The sequence below is a fragment of the Pantherophis guttatus genome, chromosome 1, assembly GCF_059756535.1.
Source record: "Pantherophis guttatus breed Tessera chromosome 1, ASM5975653v1, whole genome shotgun sequence".
NCBI classification, from domain to species: domain Eukaryota; kingdom Metazoa; phylum Chordata; class Lepidosauria; order Squamata; family Colubridae; genus Pantherophis; species Pantherophis guttatus.
Window position 1 is genome coordinate 348228895 of NC_142063.1, and position 21118 is coordinate 348250012.

At 48.9% G+C, this 21118-nt stretch overlaps 1 protein-coding gene across 6 annotated transcripts; it reads left to right on the forward strand.

Annotated features, from left to right (window-relative positions):
- The first annotated feature begins 1294 nt into the window (after positions 1-1294).
- On the forward strand, positions 1295-20423 carry LOC132709236 (dehydrogenase/reductase SDR family member 13-like). Of its 6 annotated transcripts, none has more exons than XM_087890593.1 (5): positions 1295-1430; positions 4920-5038; positions 7491-7614; positions 8480-8791; positions 19921-20423. In XM_087890593.1, the coding sequence occupies exons 1-5, from the start codon at positions 1295-1297 to the stop codon at positions 20178-20180; spliced, it is 951 nt and encodes a 316-aa protein (XP_087746719.1). In that variant the 3' UTR covers positions 20181-20423. The 6 variants fall into 6 exon arrangements, with proteins under 6 accessions (XP_087746719.1, XP_087746701.1, XP_087746706.1 ...); XM_087890575.1 differs by lacking the exon at positions 1295-1430 and adding an exon at positions 3605-3740; XM_087890580.1 differs by lacking the exons at positions 1295-1430; positions 19921-20423 and adding exons at positions 3605-3740; positions 17638-17930.
- The last annotated feature ends 695 nt before the right edge of the window (positions 20424-21118 follow it).

Sequence of the window (21118 nt, forward strand, 5' to 3'; positions counted from 1 at the left end):
CTCCTTTTCTCCCTTCCCTTCCTTCGTTCTTTCCTTCTTTCCCTCCGTCCCCCATCCTTCCTCCTTTCCTCCCTCCCCTTCCTTCCTTCCTTGTCAGCCAGGAGTGGGGGCGAGAGAGTGGCAGCGGTGCCAGAATCCGTGGCTTTCCCACGCGGGGGCGGGGCGGGAGGCAGGGCGACGGGAGTGGCGTCCCGGGGAAAGGGAAGGAAGCGGCGTGGGGCTGCGGGGCCATGGAGGCGTTGGGGGCGCTGGGGGCGGGGGCGGCGCTGCTGCTGGGGCTCTACGCGCTGCTCTACTCCAACTTCGTGGCGGCCACCCGGTGCAGGAACGCGGTCAGCCTGCGGGGCAAGACGGTGCTCATCACAGGTCAGCTTCTTTCTTTCTTTCTTTCTTTCTTTCTTTCTTTCTTTCTTTCTTTCTTTCTTTCTTTCTTTCTTTCTTTCTTTCTCTTCCTTCCTTCCTTCCTCTCTCCCCTCCATCCTCTTCATTCCTACCACCTTCCTTCCTTCCTTCCTCTCTCCCCTCCATCCTCTTCATTCCTACCACCTTCCTTCCTTCCTTCCTTCCTTCCTTCCTTCCTTTCCTTCCTTCCTTCCTTTCCTTCCTTCCTTCCTTTCCTTCCTTCCTTCCTTCTCAGCCAGGAGGGGGGCGAGAGAGTGGCAGCGGTGCCGGGGCGGGGCGGGAGGCAGGGCGACGGGAGTGGCGTCCCGGGGAACGGGATAAAAAGGTGAGGGGGGGCTGTGGGGCCAGCGGACTTCGGGCCATGGAGGCGTTGGGGGCGCTGGGGGCGGGGGCGGCGCTGCTGCTGGGGCTCTACGCGCTGCTCTACTACAACTTCGTGGCGGCCACCCGGTGCAGGAACGCGGTCAGCCTGCGGGGCAAGACGGTGCTCATCACAGGTCAGCTGGGGGGGAAGGGGGGGTCCGGGGGGGGCATTGCTCTCTTTCTTTCTTTCTTTCTTTCTTTCTTTCTTTCTTTCTTTCTTTCTTTCTTTCTTTCTTTCTTTCTTTCTTTCTCTTCCATCCTTCCTTCCTTCCTCTCTCCCCTCCTCTTCATTCCTATCACCTTCCTTCCTTCCTTCCTTCTTTCCTTCCTCCCTTCCTTCCTTCCTCTCTCCCCTCCTTCCTCTTCATTCCTATCACCTTCCTTCCTTCCTTCCTTCCTTGTCAGCCAGGAGGGGGGCGAGAGAGTGGCAGCGGTGCCGGGGCGGGGCGGGAGGCAGGGCGACGGGAGTGGCGTCCCGGGGAAAGGGATAAAAAGGTGGGGGGGCTGCGGGGCCAGCGGACTTCGGGCCATGGAGGCGTTGGGGGCGCTGGGGGCGGGGGCGGCGCTGCTGCTGGGGCTCTACGCGCTGCTCTACTACTACTTGGTGGCCGCCACCCGGTGCAGGAACGCGGTCAGCCTGCGGGGCAAGACGGTGCTCATCACAGGTAAACTGGGGGGCAGGGGGGGTCCGGGGGGGGCATTGCTCTCTTTCTTTCTTTCTTTCTTTCTTTCTTTCTCTTCCTTCCTTCCTTCCTTCCTTCCTTCCTTCCTTCCTTCCTTCCTTCCTTCCTTCCTCTCTCCCCTCCTTTCTCTTCAGTCCTATCACCTTCTTTCCTTCCTTCCTCTCTCCCCTCCTTCCTCTTCATTCCTATCACCTTCCTTCCTTCCTCTCTCCCCTCCTTCCTCTTCAGTCCTATCACCTTCTTTCCTTCCTGCCTTCCTTCCTTCCTTCCTTTCCTTCTTTCCTTCCTTCCTTCCTTCCTTCCTTCCTTCTCAGCCAGGAGGGGGGCGAGAGAGTGGCAGCGGTGCCGGGGCGGGGTGGGAGGCAGGGCGACGGGAGTGGCGTCCCGGGGAACGGGATAAAAAGGTGGGGGGGCTGCGGGGCCAGCGGACATCGGGCCATGGAGGCGTTGGGGGCGCTGGGGGCGGGGGCGGCGCTGCTGCTGGGGCTCTACGCGCTGCTCTACTACAACTTCGTGGCGGCCACCCGGTGCAGGAACGCGGTCAGCCTGCGGGGCAAGACGGTGCTCATCACAGGTCAGCTGGGGGGGAAGGGGGGGTCCGGGGGGGGCATTGCTCTCTTTCTTTCTTTCTTTCTTTCTTTCTTTCTTTCTTTCTTTCTTTCTTTCTTTCTTTCTTTCTTTCTCTTCCATCCTTCCTTCCTTCCTCTCTCCCCTCCTCTTCATTCCTATCACCTTCCTTCCTTCCTTCCTTCTTTCCTTCCTCCCTTCCTTCCTTCCTCTCTCCCCTCCTTCCTCTTCATTCCTATCACCTTCCTTCCTTCCTTCCTTCCTTGTCAGCCAGGAGGGGGGCGAGAGAGTGGCAGCGGTGCCGGGGCGGGGCGGGAGGCAGGGCGACGGGAGTGGCGTCCCGGGGAAAGGGATAAAAAGGTGGGGGGGCTGCGGGGCCAGCGGACTTCGGGCCATGGAGGCGTTGGGGGCGCTGGGGGCGGGGGCGGCGCTGCTGCTGGGGCTCTACGCGCTGCTCTACTACAACTTCGTGGCGGCCACCCGGTGCAGGAACGCGGTCAGCCTGCGGGGCAAGACGGTGCTCATCACAGGTCAGCTGGGGGGGCAGGGGGGGTCCGGGGGGGGCATTGCTCTCTTTCTTTCTTTCTTTCTTTCTTTCTTTCTTTCTTTCTTTCTTTCTTTCTCTTCCTTCCTTCCTTCCTTCCTTCCTCCCCTCCTTCCTCTTCACTCCTATCACCTTCCTTCCTTCCTCTCTCCCCTCCTTCCTCTTCCTTCCTTCCTTCCTTCCTTCCTTCCTTCCTTCCTCTCTCCCCTCCTTTCTCTTCAGTCCTATCACCTTCTTTCCTTCCTTCCTCTCTCCCCTCCTTCCTCTTCATTCCTATCACCTTCCTTCCTTCCTCTCTCCCCTCCTTCCTCTTCAGTCCTATCACCTTCTTTCCTTCCTGCCTTCCTTCCTTCCTTCCTTTCCTTCTTTCCTTCCTTCCTTCCTTCCTTCCTTCCTTCTCAGCCAGGAGGGGGGCGAGAGAGTGGCAGCGGTGCCGGGGCGGGGTGGGAGGCAGGGCGACGGGAGTGGCGTCCCGGGGAACGGGATAAAAAGGTGGGGGGGCTGCGGGGCCAGCGGACATCGGGCCATGGAGGCGTTGGGGGCGCTGGGGGCGGGGGCGGCGCTGCTGCTGGGGCTCTACGCGCTGCTCTACTACAACTTCGTGGCGGCCACCCGGTGCAGGAACGCGGTCAGCCTGCGGGGCAAGACGGTGCTCATCACAGGTCAGCTGGGGGGGAAGGGGGGGTCCGGGGGGGGCATTGCTCTCTTTCTTTCTTTCTTTCTTTCTTTCTTTCTTTCTTTCTTTCTTTCTTTCTTTCTTTCTTTCTCTTCCATCCTTCCTTCCTTCCTCTCTCCCCTCCTCTTCATTCCTATCACCTTCCTTCCTTCCTTCCTTCTTTCCTTCCTCCCTTCCTTCCTTCCTCTCTCCCCTCCTTCCTCTTCATTCCTATCACCTTCCTTCCTTCCTTCCTTCCTTGTCAGCCAGGAGGGGGGCGAGAGAGTGGCAGCGGTGCCGGGGCGGGGCGGGAGGCAGGGCGACGGGAGTGGCGTCCCGGGGAAAGGGATAAAAAGGTGGGGGGGCTGCGGGGCCAGCGGACTTCGGGCCATGGAGGCGTTGGGGGCGCTGGGGGCGGGGGCGGCGCTGCTGCTGGGGCTCTACGCGCTGCTCTACTACAACTTCGTGGCGGCCACCCGGTGCAGGAACGCGGTCAGCCTGCGGGGCAAGACGGTGCTCATCACAGGTCAGCTGGGGGGGAAGGGGGGGTCCGGGGGGGGCATTGCTCTCTTTCTTTCTTTCTTTCTTTCTTTCTTTCTTTCTTTCTTTCTTTCTCTTTCTTCCATCCTTCCTTCCTCTCTCCCCTCCATCCTCTTCATTCCTACCACCTTCCTTCCTCTCTCCCCTCCATCCCCTTCATTCCTATCACCTTCCTTCCTTCCTTCCTTTCCTTCCTTCCTTCCTTCCTTCCTTTCCTTCTTTCCTTCCTTCCTTCCTTCCTTCCTTCCTTCCTTCCTTCCTTCCTTCCTTCCTTCCTTGTCAGCCAGGACGGGGGCGAGAGAGTGGCAGCGGTGCCGGGGAGGGGCGGGAGGCAGGGCGACGGGAGTGGCGTCCCGGGGAAAGGGAAGGAAGCGGCGTGGGGCTGCGGGGCCATGGAGGCGTTGGGGGCTCTGGCGTTGGGGGCGGCGCTGCTGCTGGGGCTCTATGCGCTGCTCCACTACTACTTGGGGGCCGCCACCCGGTGCAGGAACGCGGTCAGCCTGCGGGGCAAGACGGTGCTCATCACAGGTAAACTGGGCGGGGAAGGGGGGGTCTCGGAGGGGGCATTGCTTTCTTTCTTTCTTTCTTTCTTTCTTTCTTTCTTTCTTTCTTTCTTTCTTTCTTTCTTTCTCTCCCTCCCACCTCAGTGGCTCCGCGCAGATTCTGCCCCGTGCAGGTCCTGCTTGCCCCCGACTGAAAGGGGCTTCAGAGGCAGCCGAGAAAGTCCGGCCAAAAAAGCCCCTCGGGAAGAAACCGGCTGAGAACTGACCCAGGAACTGACCCGGGACCCCCGCAGATGCCAGCCGTCCTGGGGCTTCCCCGGACCCCCGGCCAGGAAGGGAGGAAGGAGGGTGCGGAAGAGCGGGGGGGAGGGCTGGGCTGGGCTGCCGGAGACCCTGCTTGGACCAGCCAGGGGGGCCTCGGAAGGGCGAATCTCGCGCCTGCTTCGCTTCCTTGCCAGCATTGATGGTTGCGGGAAACTCTGGTGGTCTCTGCTGGCTGCGCAGGAAAGGATTGCAGCGGAAGCCAAAGTGACAGGTTGTCCCAAAGGTGCTTTTTTTCTTTCTGAGAGGCAACTGGACTTTCTGGTTTTTCTTCCTTCGGCTCCTGGGTCCCCATCAATGGGAGGGCGATCTCCATGGATCCTTTCTCTGCCCTTTCCTAGGTGGAAATTCAGGGATCGGGAAGGCCACAGCGGTGGATCTGGCCCGGAGAGGCGCCCGTGTGGTTGTGGCATGCGACAACAAAGCGAGGGGAGAATCAGCCGTGTACGACATCAGACGGGTAAGCGCCTGCCATGCGGTTCTCTACGTCCCTCCCTTCTTCTGATATTCTGATGTTTTCCTGATGGTTTTTATTCATTTATTTAGCATGTGGCATCTAAAGGGATCATGCGATCTCTGATATGCAACACAGATAAAACACACTATACACACAAACACAAATGTATGTTTAAATAAAGTGTCAACAAATACATGTATATCAAATGGGTGGACAATACAACAGAGGAAGTAAAATATTAAGTTAGGGTACAATCATCATAAAATCTCCATAATATGGCCCCATAGAGTCACAATGCGATAGATGCTATACAGGTAGTCCCTGACTTACAACAGGTCATTTAGTGATTGTTCAAAATGACAATGGCACTGAAAAAGTGATCTGGGACCATTTTTTGCACGACCGTTGCAGCATCCCCATGTTCACATGTTCAGAATTCAGACACTTGGCAACTCACTCATAGTGTCCTGATCCCCTTTTGCAGCCTTCTGACAAACACAGTCAATGGGGAATTCAATTTACAACCTTGTTACTAATTTAACAACCACAGTGATTCACTTAACAACTATAGCAAGAAAGGTCATAAATTGGGGCAAAATGTACTTAACAACTATCTTGCTTAACAGAAATTTGGGGCTCAGTTGTGGTGGTACGTCGAGGACGACCTGTAATTTGATATCTAACCATCTAACTCCTTCTGGTGTGATTGCGATGAGATCATCCCAGGTGTCTTGAAATTTCTGAAGGGACAATCTTAGACTATGTGTGTTATTGTTTGTTCCGATGCGCCTCAGTCGCAGTGCGGACTCTCGGCCGTTCCCCACATAAAGAGCTTTGCCTTGAATTCTGTCACGGCCTGTCCTGGTTCTATTCAGGGGGCTCCATATTTTTCCGGGCAGCCTCATTCCTGGAAGTGGTTTTGTTGGATCTGGGTCAGGCAACTGCACAACTGTCCAAATGAAATCAGAGACACTGACACAAACTTGTAGTTTAATATAAATAAATATATTTAACATCTATATAGCTGACAAGCTAGTCAGCAACACAGGAACATTCATGAGGTAAATCAAACAGTAAACAGAGGCTACAGAAGAAAAAGGCGGGAAAAAGGGAACCACCCCCTTTACACCTACAGCTACCAATCATAGCATAGATTGCCTCATGCAGGAGCCAGCAACCTCCAACCAATCAGCTACCACTGTACACTTTACTGTTGCAGCTATTCCATTCAATATCCCAACAGTTCTGATGCGCCTCAGTCGCATTATGGACTCTCGGCTGTTCCCCACATAAAGAGCTTTGCCTTGAATTCTGGCAGGGCCTGTCCTGGTTCTATTTAGGGGGCTCCATATTTTCGGGGCAGCCTCATTCCTGGAAGTGGTTTTGTTGGATCTGGGTCAGGGAACTGCATAACTGTCCAAATGAAATCAGAGACACTGACACAAACTTGTAGTTTTATATAAATAAATATATTTAACTTCTATACAGCTGACAAGATAGTCAGCAACACAGGAACATTCATGAGGTAAATCAAACAGTAAACAGAGCCCATAGAAGAAAAAGGCGGGGAAAAAGGGAAACTCCCCCTTTACACTCACAGCAACCAATCATAGTGCAGATTGCCTCATGCAGGAGCCAGCACTCAACTACAAGTGTACCCTTTACTATTCCAGCTATGAAATTCAATATCTTAACACTCCTCCGACTTATACCTGGACAGCATTTAAACCAAGTTGCTTTACAAAATCCTTGTGGCTTTGCGTTCCCAATGGCTTTGCCATGAGATCGTCCAAATTATCTTCTGATGGACAATAAATTAGATCTATTCGAGCGCTTTTTTCCAGTTTTATAGTTTTATTACGGTTTTTTTTTATGTTTTAGATTTTGAGAGCTGCCCAGAGTTGATTGTAAGATTGATGGCTAAATACAGGCACTCCTTGACTTACAACCACAGTTGGGGCCAGAATTCCTGTTGCTAAATAAGACGGTTGTTAAGTGCATCTGACACAATTTTACACCATAGCTTTTAAGCAAATCACTGCAGTTTTAAGGGAATCACATGGGTAAGTGAATCCAGCTCCCCCAATTGACATTAATTGTCTGAATCCTTTGGGACAATCACAAATAGTGATCACATGACCCCAGGACACTGCCACCACCGGAATTATTGCTGGTTGCCAAGTGCCCAAATTCTGATCACATGACCCTGGGGATGCTGCGAGGGTTGAAAGTGTGAGGATTGGTCGTAAATCACTTTTTCCATTGGCATTGTAATTTTGAGCGGTCACTAAATGAATGGTTGTAAAGCGAGGATTGTCTGTATTGTTTTATTACACACCACCCAGAGAGATTGCTGGGAGGTGAGCAGACCTACGTAGAAGGTGAGTAAAATGGAATCAACCTTTGAAGCCGCACCGGATCCCGAGGCTCAGGATTCCTTCCACTTCTTTTCCAGGAAAGTGGGAACTCGGAGGTGATCCTGATGATCCTGGATCTGGGCAGCCTGAACTCCGTGCGAGCTTTTGCGCAGAGCTTCTTAGAATCAGAGCCCCGTCTGGACATCCTCATCAACAACGCAGGTGGGGGCAGAGCAGACCCTCCCCTGAGTCTCAGAGGGGGAAGGAAGGGGGAAGATTCTGGCTGTCTCCGGGATCTCTCTTCCTTTGGGGATTTGGCCATAACCTGAGAAGCACCTCTCTCCCATTTATGACTGTTTGTTTTTCGTATACTGCCTCTATTAATATTTTTATGAGTAATTCAAGGTGGCAAACAGATCCAACTCACATTCCTACTCCTATTTTCCCACGACAACCACCCTGTGAGGTGGGGTTGGGCTGAGAAAGAGAGAGAGAGGGAGAGGGGGGGGACTAACCCAAAGTCACCCAGCTGGCTTTCGTGCTTAGGGTGGAGCTAGAACTCCCCGTCTCCTGGGGATTGGCCCAAAGTCACCCAGCTGGCTTTCATGGCTAAGGCAAAATTTGAACTCATGGCCTCCCATTTTAACCACTAGACCAAACTGACTTAAAAAGACTCAGCCACTAGACCAAACTGAATACTTTACAGGTAGTCCTTGACTTATGACCGTGATGGAGTCTGCCAATTATTTTTGTAAGTTGTGTTGGTGCTAAAGCAGGTCATTCCCTGTGACCACGATTTTCCGACCTTTTCCAAGGTGGTTGTTAAATGAACTGATTGTTCACTATCAGATGTTTTTGCTAAAAATTGTAAATGCCTTTTGTGACAAAAATGTTGTAAATCACGGGTCACTTGACAGGTTGCCAAAGGCAGGCTGTTTGCCAAGCACCCAGAATGTGATCACAAGGGGGAACTTTGGAAGTGGATTGTAAATCCCTTTGGTAATTACATCTGTTGCAACACTGAATGATCACAAAGTGATGTGTTGTAAGCCAAGGACTGCATGTAATCCACTTATCTTTCTGGCAGGGGTCTTTCAGGATGGCCAAACCTCCGATGGCTTTGACCAGGCCTTCCAGGTCAACCACTTGGCCCACTTCCTGCTGACCCACCTGCTCCTGGACCGGCTGAAGCACTGCGCCCCAAGCAGGATCGTAATTGTGGCCTCGAGTTGGCACACCTTTGGGAAGATCGACTTTCGGACCATCCACAAGCCAGGGGAGGGAATGTGGAAAGTTCTATGTTCATACAGCAGCAGCAAACTAGCCAACATTCTTCACGCAAGAGAGTTGGCCAATCGGCTGGAAGCAACCAACGTCACCTGCTACGCGGTTCATCCAGGTGAGTGGAAGTTCGGCTCCAAGTTGCCCCAGATGGAGGCCCCCCCACCAGACGTTTCTCTCCCACTGGGGGCTCCCTCGACCCCGTCTGCAGAGTTTCCTCCATCGAGCTCAGCTACAGAGGGAGACGTCTCCTACCACCACCCCTCAGCTCCAGAATCCTAGAATCTTAGGGTGGGAAGCAGTGGTGGGATCCTTCCGGTTTAACAACCAGTTCAGGGATTGCTTGTTTCATGCATGTGTGCACAGTTTTAACAAAACTAAACTTCCACATTACTTTTGGGCAGTAACACAGCTGAGGCGCAGCAATCCACTATGCCGCGCGAATCAGCTGAGAGGATAAAGGTATATAAAGCGCTCAGGGGTGGGCGGGCCCGCCTGATCGTCAGAGCAAACCATTTTGCTCCCAGCTGATCATTGGAGCTATTGGTACTAGAACTAGTTTCTAGCGAATTGTGATTTCCCTAAACTAGGGCTGCATAACATCTTGGTTTACGTAGGTAGAACCTGGCTAAAGAGAAAGACACATAAAACCTACGAAAAAGAAAGAAAAACAAATATTGTACCTTTACAGGGAGGATACATGAGATGAGGGTGTGGCTAACTGATGAGGCCTTATAAGGCCGAAATAGATCTATCTTAGTCTCCCAATGGGCAGCAAAGAGTCTGCTGGCTGCCAGAAAGAGAGAGAGAGAGAAAAAAAAAGCCCAGAAACTAGTGAATTGTGATTTCACTGAACTAGGGCTGCATAACATCTTGGTTTACATAGGTAGAACCTGGCTAAAGAGAAAGACATATATATATATGTCTATATATGTCTATATATACTATAGTTTGTATTGTTATATTGTGTGTATTTTCTTCTTTCATTTCATTCATTCATTTTCATTTATTGGATTTATATACCGCCCTACTCCTGAAGGACTCAGGGCGGTGAACAGCCACAGAATAAAACACATAAATACAAAATTTAAAAACAGAATAAAACCGAATTAAACAATTTGGCCGAGACAAATTTAAAACACCCAATAATTTTAAAAACAAATTAAAATTTACGTTTTAAAGGGGAAAGATTCTTTCTTTTTTCTTTTCTTTTTTCTCCTTTGTGTTCCCTCCTCTCCTCTGTCTCCCTCCCTTTTTTTCCTCTTTCCTGCTGTTCTTTTATCTTTCTTTATTTCATATTTTACAATGTATGTGGTTGATGTGATATTTTATCTTTTTTAATAAAGGTTTTTTTTTTTAAAAAAAAAAGATAATTAATGAGTAGTTACGATTGGCTCTCCTCTCCACTTCTCCCCCTCAAGCGTGCCCCACAGAAGCCTCTCCTATCCTCTTCCCTTCTCTCCCGCAGCCTTGCCCCACAGAAGCCTCCCCTATCCTCTTCCCTTCTCTCCCTCAGCCTTGCCTCACAGAAGCCTCCCCTATCCTCTCCCCTTCTCTCCCTCAGCCTTGCCTCACAGAGGCCTCTCCTATCCTCTCCCCTTCTCTCCCTCAGCCTTGCCTCACAGAGGCCTCTCCTATCCTCTTCCCTTCTCTCCCTCAGCCTTGCCTCACAGAGGCCTCTCCTATCCTCTCCCCTTCTCTCCCTCAGCCTTGCCCCACAGAAGCCTCTCCTATCCTCTTCCCTTCTCTCCCGCAGCCTTGCCCCACAGAAGCCTCCCCTATCCTCTTCCCTTCTCTCCCTCAGCCTTGCCTCACAGAGGCCTCTCCTATCCTCTCCCCTTCTCTCCCTCAGCCTTGCCTCACAGAAGCCTCCCCTATCCTCTCCCCTTCTCTCCCTCAGCCTTGCCCCACAGAGGCCTCTCCTATCCTCTCCCCTTCTCTCCCTCAGCCTTGCCTCACAGAAGCCTCCCCTATCCTCTCCCCTTCTCTCCCTCAGCCTTGCCCCACAGAAGCCTCCCCTATCCTCTCCCTTTCTACCCTTGCCAGGTGTCCACTATTTGAGCCGACAGTCCGCTTTTTTCACATTATGTTCACTATTTTTTTGTCACAAAATAGTGGACATTTTTTTTATTCAAAAGCTTTATGATGAAATGGTACGTAATCTAAAGCTGTACAGTCTAAGAGAATAAGGATAGGAGAATCGCATTTTGTCTTTTTTTTCATGTTAGAATATCCATTGAACTCGATTCTCTGAAAAAATTAATGATGAGATTAAATAAAAATATATTATAAAATTATGTACAGTTCACATTTTTAAAATGTATTGTAGCTTGTGTCGACTGACCTAAAATGGTGTCGAGTGATGAGAGTGACAGTGGCGAGATTTCGAATTCTTTAAAACGAAAGAGAGAAGTGTGCAAATACACCAAAGACTGGGAAACTACTTTTGCATGGATTACCAACAACGAAACCAACAGAACAAATATGACGGCCTACTGTATATTGTGTCAGAAATCGTTCACAATTGAATATAATGGTATAAAAGCTGTCACACAGCATGCAAGCACAAAAAATCATTTAGATAAGGAGAAAATAGCTTCCAGCAACAAGCAAATCAATTCGTTTTTCATTGTTAAAGACTACTCTTTCAGTGAGAAAGTGACTGTAGCTGAAATGGCTGAAACTTACCATGGGATCAAACACCATATTTCTTTCCTGGCTCAAGATTGCGGTATTAAGTTAATGAAGCAAATTTTTGATGATTCAGAAATTGTAAAAAAGATGTCTTGTGGAAGAACCAAATCATCAGCTATTGTCAATGAGGTTTTGTATATTTTTCTATTGAGTTGGTTCTCAATGATCTTAAAACTGGAATTCCATTTTCTCTCTCCACTGATGCATCAAACAAGGGAAATCGCAAAATGTATCCCGTTGTTGTACAATATTTTACTTGTGAAGAAGGACTGTGTGTGAAAATTTTAGATTTTTATGAGGATTCTTTTGAAGATTCTATATCAATAAAAAATCAGCTGTGTGGAGTTCTTAGTGATAACGAATTGGAAATAAATAATGTTTCAGCTTACTCAGCAGATAATGCATCGGTCAGTTATGGAGTGAACAAATCTGTTTACCAAAAATTATTGCTGGAAAATGACAATATTGTAGCTGCTCATTGCAATAATCACATTTTACACAACAGTGCAAAAAATGCATTAAAGCAGTTATCTTTTGATATTGAAAATGTAGTGCTGAAGGTTTTTGCCGAATTTTCGAATTCTGCGAAGAAACGAGAAGAGTTGAAATCATATTTTGAGTTTTGCGAGTCAGAATTCCATGAAGTTTTGCGCCATGTTCCAACACGTTGGTTAAGTTTGTTTAAAGCGGTCGAAAGACTTCTTTTAAACTGGATACCTCTAAAATCGTATTTTATTTCTCTTGGATCTGATGAGTGCCATAAGGTTATCTGGAACCTTATTTCGGATCAGGAAAATGAACTCGCAAAGGACGATGAACCAACAATTTCAGAATTGTATTTATATTTCACGCACTTCTTCATGTCAATAATGCAAGACACCCTACTGAAGCTGGAAAGCAAGAAAATTCTTGCATGCGATCTTCACATTATCATGTGTAAGCTGCATGATTCTTTGCAAAAAAAATACGATGAGCAGTTCTTTGGAATGAAAGTTTTATTTGCCTTACGTAAAAAACATTTGCCTGAGAATGCCGTTGTCAGCCTCAGCTTTCCTGCTTTAGCTGCCATAAGAAACGGGGAGGGATTAGGTATGGAGCAAAGTGGGGGAAGAGAGCAGGAGGGGGTTTGTCTTTGTAGGAGGGGACTTCGTGGGAATCGAAACTGGATTTCAGAAGGGGATGGCTGACCAACTGTCTCGACATTCCTGATGGATGACGCTGCCAGACGTGTTGCCACCTGACCTTTGGAAGACCTTTAGATTGGCTGAGAAAATATAAACACGAGGGGGGGAAGAAGCTTAGTAGATGCATTTCGCGCGTTTTGGTCACTTCCAGCTTTTCACTGGGGTGTTAATCTTTTCATATTCAGTAAAAGTACCAAATTCTTCAAAATGCTTGAGTTTGGGGTTTTCTTTCCTGGATACTGAAGGAAGCATACCTGACATTAAGCTGGAAGTCATCTCAGTCATCCCGGACAAAACCCGAGGGGACTGAAAATCCAAAGTATGTCAGATCGAGGGAGTGATGAAGAAGGGAAGATGGGGGCAGTGAGTTCAATCGCCCTCCAGTCGGAAAGAGAAACTGCAGAATGGCTGGAAAAACTCCGTTTGGAACCGGAGGAAGCTAGATGGTCCAAAGGAGTGGGGAGACTGCCGGACTGGGGGGAGAATCCCCGGGGAGTGACGACTTCCAGACCCCGAAAAAGGGAGGCAGTGTGGATGCAATAGCAGAAGGAACGTCTCATGATAGACCAAGCCTTGCAGCTTATCCGTGATGTGGAAGAAAGCAGAAAAAACCGTGAGTCTTTTGAAACTCCTGTGGAGAAGGGGGAAGCAGACCCCAGGGGGGAGGCCGAAGAGACAGCCGGCGGGGGAGAGGAAGAGTTTGAGGAGGGAACATCCCAGGCTTCGGCAGCTCGAGGAAGAGATGCAGCCGGCCAGAGAACCCCAGCCCTGCAGGCCCCCCCCCCCCGCAGACGTAAAAAGCCAAAAATCCCCCCCCTTCCTGGGAAGTTTGATGGAAATCCTAAAACCTTGGGATTTTTCCTGACCCAAGTGTGGAACCACATGCAGGATTGGGGGGAGGACTACGAAACGGATGCGGCTAAAGTCAGAAGCGTTGCGAATGCCCTAGAGGGAGTGGCGGCTGAGTGGATGGTAGTTCTCCACAATAACAACTCCCTCCTGCTGAGAAATTACAACCAGTTCATGAGGGCCCTTAGAAGGCGTTTTGAAGACCATTTAGCTGAACGAAAGGCGAGACTCAGAATGAAGAGCATTCAGCAGGGCCGGAGGCCGGTGGCAGAGTATATCCAAGAGTTTCGTGAACTGGCACCTTATATGACAGGCTGGTCAGAAATGGTGCTTTTGGAGAGTTTCAAGGATGGATTGAATGATGAGATATATCGAGATTGCAGGAGCATGGGGGTCCCCGATGATTTGGATAGATGGTACATAGTAGCTGAGGATGTGGAGATCGAGCTGAAACGGAGCGAACTCCGAGGAAGGCGGATGGGGGACCAGTCATCCTCTTTCTACCGTAAGGGGGCGGCCAAGATGACTGGCGGGAAGACCGAATTCAAACCCAAGTCAAAGCCCTTCACCTGTTTCAAATGTGGGAAGGAGGGTCACCGGGCGGCCGAATGTTTCTCCAAACCACCGCCAAAAGCCACCGGGGCCAGCCAAAAGAAAAGCGATAAAATACCCGCCAAAACCCGCGGCACCGCCCTGAAAGGAGAAGTCGTTGAGTTCACTCCCCGGAACCAGCGTGAGTTGGGAACTCCGACCAACGATGACGACAGCGAGACGGACTCCGACTCGGACACCGATGAATGGGTGAGTCACACGGAAGAACCCTTACTCATCCCCGTAGAAGTAAGGGTGCCCTCCACAGGAACTCACGCGCAATTGTTAGCCCTGTTGGACTCGGGGTGCACTAGGTGCATAATTAGCCCCAAAGTAGTGGAGGAAATGGGACTGAGACTGAAAACTTTAAAAAGACCCATTGCATTTTGTCAATTAGATGGGTCGATTGCAGGAGGGGGCCCAGCTAGTTTTATGACCGAACCCCTTGAACTACAGTTGGGGAATCATATGGAAAAGCTCAGCTTTATCGTAGCACCTGGCATGGAAAGGCCCCTAATTCTAGGACTGCCCTGGCTTCGTAAATGGAACCCACGAGTAAATTGGAAAACGGGGGTCCTGCGCATCCGTACGGCAGAACCAATTCCGGAAAAGGAAGGCCCCTCCCTAAGGCACGACATAAGACCAGAAGGGGCCGCAGTAGCCATTAACTATATTGAGGGAGAAGAGAAAATTCCGAAGGAATATTGGGACCTCAAGGAAGTGTTTAGTGAAAAAGCGTCTGATACTCTGCCTCCCCACAGGGCCACTGACTGCACCATTGAAATACTCCCAGGGGTGAAGCTTCCCAAACCAAAAATATACCCCATGACACCTCGAGAATTGGAGGAATTGCGGAATTTTATTGACAAAAACTTAGAACGGGGATTTATCGAATGAGCCAAACCCAAGGTAGCAGCGCCAGTAATGTTCCGCGAAAAGAAAGATGGATCCTTCAGATTTTTTGTTGATTATAGAAACATGAACGCCATTTGCGTGGAAAATGTCTATCCCCTCCCACTTATGAAGGACATGTTGGCCCATTTAGGAAAGGGAATTTTTTTTACCAAACTTGATTTAAGAGAGGCATACTACCGAGTGAGAATAAAAGAGGGAGATGAATGGAAGACAGCATTTAATTGCCCACTGGGGTGTTTCCAATTTAGAGTACTCCCTTTTGGACTACAGGGGCCCCCGGCCGTATTCATGCAGTTGATCAACGAAGTGTTGCATGAGCATCTATATAAGGGGGTGTTGGTCTATTTGGACGATATTCTAATTTATTCTGACAACATGGCTGACCATATAAGATTGGTTCGAGCGGTCTTGAATAAACTCAGAGCAGCTGAACTCTATGCCAAACTTTCTAAATGTGAATTCCATCAAGACAAAATCGACTATCTTGGATATCGTATATCGCATGAGGGAATAGAGATGGACCCGGAAAAGGTCCGGGCAGTAATGGAATGGGCCGCACCACGCACCCGTAAACAGTTGCAGAGTTTCTTAGGGTTTGCTAACTTTTATAGACAATTTATCCCCTCTTTCGCAAAAATCGCACTGCCAATTACAAACTTGCTCAAAACCAAAGGGGAAATAAAACCCAAACCCTCGAACCCACTAGAATGGACTATGGACTGTCAGGCCGCTTTCGAAAAACTGAAGCGGTTGTTTGCAGCTGAACCTGTGCTCAAACACCCCGACATAGAACAAACTTTTGTAGTACAAGCAGATGCTAGCGACGTTGCCGTAGGAGCGATACTCTTGCAAAAGAATGAGAATGGAATATTACAACCCTGTGCTTACACATCCCGTAAGCTATCTGAGACAGAAAGGAGATGGGCCATATGGGAGAAGGAAGCGTTTGCAGTTAGATGGGCGCTGTTAACATGGAGACAATTTTTAGAAGGGGCAAAACACCCTTTCGAGGTGTGGACTGACCATAAGAATCTAGAAGCATTAAAAACACCACGCAAATTGTCACCCAAACAGGCACGCTGGGCCCAACATTTCAAGCGTTTCAATTTCACTTTACGTTACCTTCCTGGGGGGAAAAATTTCATGGCGGATGCACTTTCCAGATTACCACAGTACAACAGCATAAAGAAGGAAGTGGTTCAACCAATGATCCCCTTAACGCAATTGGCAACACCTGTCACTACCAGAGCGCAGAGTAAAACCGATCCAGAACTCTCAGGGGATTTACTCAAAAAGTTACGAGAAGCGCTAAAAGCTGACGAGTGGTTTAAAATCCACTCCAATGAATGCACACTTCGCGACGGACTAGCTTGGGTTGGATCAAAATTGTATGTTCCGACCACATTAAGACCAACCGTATTGAAATATGCGCATGATGCCAAAGCCGCAGGACACTTTGCGTTTGTCAAAACTTTACATCTTGTTAAGAGACAGTTTTGGTGGCCTGCACTAAAAAAGGACATACAGGCATATGTGGCTAGCTGTCCAGTATGTGCCTCGGCTAAAAGACCTCCAGGAAAATCCCCTGGATTACTGCAAAATGTGGCTAGACCGAACGCCCCATGGAAGGAAATATCTATGGATTTTATTGTGGACTTACCCGACAGTGAGGGCTGCACTGTCATTTGGGTAGTAACTGATTTGTTTTCCAAACAAGTACATTTCATACCTTGCTCAAAGATCCCTTCAGCAAAAACCCTCCCAAAATTATTTATTCGGCAGATTTACCGACTACATGGGTCTCCGAAAAGAATAATTTCTGATAGGGGTGTGCAATTTACTTCCAGTTTCTGGAGAGAATTTTTAAGACTGATAGGCTCCGCACAGGGGTTGAGTTCCAGTCACCACCCTCAGACAAATGGTGCTTGTGAAAGAACCAATGGGGTGCTCAAACAATACCTTAGGTGTTACGTGAATTACCAACAGGACAATTGGGTAGACTTGTTGCCATTTGCAGAAGTGGCGTATAACAATTCTGTGCATAGTAGCACCGGATTCACCCCTTTTAAGGTTGCATCGGGCCAGGATTTTGTACCCATTCCCGAGTTACCTCAAGATGATCCCCAAAATCCCTCTTTGATAGATTGGATGGAACAATTAAGGAGCACCTGGACAGTGACTCGGAAGGCATTAGATGAGGCACACCGAGCTCATAAGGCACAAGCCAATAAGAAAAGGTCCCCAGCTCACATTTACAAAGTGGGGGATAAAGTCTATTTGTCTACCAAATACTTACAAACCACCCAGAGATCTAAAAAGCTGGGGCCTAAGTATGTAGGACCATTCCGTGTGATCAGACTGATAAATCCAGTGACAGTTGAATTAGAATTACCAAAAACCTTGAGATGGATACATCCTGTATTTCATGTTAGTTTATTGAAACCTGAACACTCATCTCCCCTAAGGGTTGATCATAGCAACCCTCCAATTCCCATCCTCATAGAAAGGGAGCAACATTTTGAGGTTAAGGAAATCTTGGACTCTAGAAAACACCATGGTAAAGTCCAATATCTAATTGCCTGGAAACATTTTCCACTATCTCAGGCTGAATGGGTAAATAAACGGGATGTCCGAGCTCCCAAGAAAGTACAACAGTTCTATGCCAAATACCCTGATAAACCTTGATCATTGTATAGATTCTGTTTCTCTTTCTCTTTTTCCTTTTAATTAGGACTAACGTCTCTTCTGCAAGAGGGGCCGAATGTCAGCCTCAGCTTTCCTGCTTTAGCTGCCATAAGAAACAGGGAGGGATTAGGTATGGAGCAAAGGGGGGGAAGAGAGCAGGAGGGGGTTTGTCTTTGTAGGAGGGGACTTCGTGGGAATCGAAACTGGATTTCAGAAGGGGATGGCTGACCAACTGTCTCGACATTCCTGATGGATGACGCTGCCAGACGTGTTGCCACCTGACCTTTGGAAGACCTTTAGATTGGCTGAGAAAATATAAACACGGGGGGGGGAAGAAGCTTAGTAGATGCATTTCACGCGTTTTGGTCACTTCCAGCTTTTCACTGGGGTGTTAATCTTTTCATATTCAGTAAAAGTACCAAATTCTTCAAAATGCTTGAGTTTGGGGTTTTCTTTCCTGGATACTGAAGGAAGCATACCTGACAGCCGTGCAAAAGTTCAAGAAAGAAGCCATCAACGTGTATCAAAGAGCCATTGCGTACCTAGAAAAGTGGTATAATTTTATCGATTCAGTATATGAGACGCTAAGTTGTTTCAATCTAATTGATCGCAATAATACTCCAACTTTAGAAGAAATGACGAACATCTGGTTATTATCACCATGGCGAGAAGAACTTCCACCCAACACTCTCTTCGATGAAATTTCTGCCTTAGAAGAAGTTTATGTTCATCTGCAGGGCGATTCATCCCTTGATAAGTGGACGTACTTTTTCAAGAAAGAGGCAGCTCCGAGTTTACTGAAACTGTTCCAGTATTGTGCATCAATTCTGGTATCAAATGCAAACGTTGAACGAATTTTCAGCATCATGGGAAATTTGTGGACTGACGAACGTAACCGACTGCTTGTACCATCAGTTCGAAGTGAACTTTGTATATTTTTTAATATTTCTCAAGGTTGTACTGAAATTAAAGAATTATTCCTTAAACACAAAGAATTGATCAAAGCTGCGCAGTCAAATAAAAAATACACACGACAGCAAAGTAAAATGTAATTTAATATTTTACATATTATTATATTTGATGTTTTGAATTTTAAGTAAAGTTTTGAAGTGATTATTTTAATACGTTTTAAAATGTTTGTAAGAAAATATATAATTTAATTGTAATTTTTTTTATTTTTTTACTACTTAACAACCCCCCCTCCGCTTGTCCGCTATTTTTTGGAAGCAGACCTGGCAACCCTATTCCTTTCTCTCCCTCAGCCTTGCCCCACAGAAGCCTCCCCTATCCTCTTCCTTTCTCTCCCTCAGCCTTGCCCCACAGAGGCCTCTCCTATCCTCTCCCCTTCTCTCCCTCAGCCTTGCCCCACAGAAGCCTCCCCTATCCTCTTCCCTTCTCTCCCTCAGCCTTGCCCCACAGAGGCCTCTCCTATCCTCTCCCCTTCTCTCCCTCAGCCTTGCCCCACAGAAGCCTCCCCTATCCTCTTCCCTTCTCTCTCTCAGCCTTGCCTCACAGAAGCCTCCCCTATCCTCTTCCCTTCTCTCCCTCAGCCTTGCCCCACAGAAGCCTCCCCTATCCTCTCCCCTTCTCTCCCTCAGCCTTGCCCCACAGAGGCCTCTCCTATCCTCTCCCCTTCTCTCCCTCAGCCTTGCCTCACAGAAGCCTCCCCTATCCTCTCCCCTTCTCTCCCTCAGCCTTGCCCCACAGAGGCCTCCCCTATCCTCTTCCCTTCTCTCCCTCAGCCTTGCCTCACAGAAGCCTCCCCTATCCTCTCCCCTTCTCTCCCTCAGCCTTGCCCCACAGAGGCCTCTCCTATCCTCTCCCCTTCTCTCCCTCAGCCTTGCCTCACAGAAGCCTCCCCTATCCTCTCCCCTTCTCTCCCTCAGCCTTGCCCCACAGAGGCCTCCCCTATCCTCTTCCCTTCTCTCCCTCAGCCTTGCCCCACAGAAGCCTCCCCTATCCTCTTCCCTTCTCTCCCTCAGCCTTGCCCCACAGAGGCCTCTCCTATCCTCTCCCCTTCTCTCCCTCAGCCTTGCCCCACAGAGGCCTCTCCTATCCTCTCCCCTTCTCTCCCTCAGCCTTGCCCCACAGAGGCCTCTCCTATCCTCTCCCCTTCTCTCCCTCAGCCTTGCCCCACAGAGGCCTCTCCTATCCTCTTCCCTTCTCTCCTTCAGCCTTGCCCAACAGAGGCCTCCCCTATCCTCTCCCCTTCTCTCCCTCAGCCTTGCCCCACAGGAGTTTTTAATTGGAGTTCGGGATTTCTGGAACGCTGACAGGTGCTTTTTTCTGTCCGAGGCTGTTCACACAATCAACTCTCTTTTCCTTTCAGGAACCGTTGGAACCGAACTTGGTTACTCCTGTGCCTGGTGGATAGTTTGGTTCCTTTGGTTCGCCAAGATGTTCAGACGAGATTGCGACGCGGGTGCCCAGACCTCCATCTACTGCGCCACCGAGGAGGGCATCGAGAGGCTGAGCGGGCAGTATTTCATGGACTGCCACCCCTTAGAACCCTCGTCACAGGCCTGCGATGACCACATGGCCAAGAAGCTCTGGGAATTCAGCGAGAGGCTGCTGGGACTGACCACTTAAGACGGGAAGGGACAGAGACGGAGTTTGGGGTAACCGAAAGCTGGCATCCCATTAACCTGGGAAGGTTAAACTGCAGGGAATCTGGAAACTTCCCTGGGGTCGTGGTGTGACTGAGACAAGCGTTGAGTTTCCGAGAAGTTTAAAAACTGGAAAGCATTCTGGGTTTTCTCATGGTGAGTTGCCCAGCGTTGATTTGGAAGGTGGGCGGCCATAAGAATCTTTGAAAGAAAGAAAGAAACTCCATCCAGGTTTTGGTCTCTCTTTTCTCCATCCTGGCCCTTTCCCCCCCAGTCTTGAAAGGGGCTACTCCTCCCCATCCCTTGAGGCATTTCATTACCTGACTAGGTAATGTCATCAGTGCTGGAAGGGAGTGGGGTCGGCAGGGTTGGACAGATGACCTTCGAGGTCCCTTCCAGAACTGGGAATTAAACCGTTTGGTCCATGTAGCCTGAAATGGTAGCAGTGAGGCAGTGGGTCTTTTGCAGCTCTTCAAGTGGGGGGGAATCTTTTTCATTTTGGGTTGCCCGTGTCAGAAACTCCTCAATAGGTTGCACATGCAAGTAGTCCTCGACTTAAGACTGCAGTTGGGACCTGAATTCCCACTACTAAGCCAGGCAGTTGTGAAGTGAATTGTGCCAAATTTCATGACCTTTTTGCCATGGTTAAGCGTTAAGTGCATCACATGGTTGTCCGTTCTCTTCTTAAACACTTCCAGTGTTGGAGCATTAGGAAATGTCTCAATAAATAAATAAATAAATAAATAAATAAATAAATAAATAAATAAATAAATAAATAAATAAATAAATAAATAAATAAATAAATAAATAAATAAATATTTCTATACCGCCCTTCTACTGCAGGACTCAGGGCGGTGTACAGTATATTAAAAACACAAGGACAGACATCAGTTAAAATTAATTAAAATTATTAAATAATTT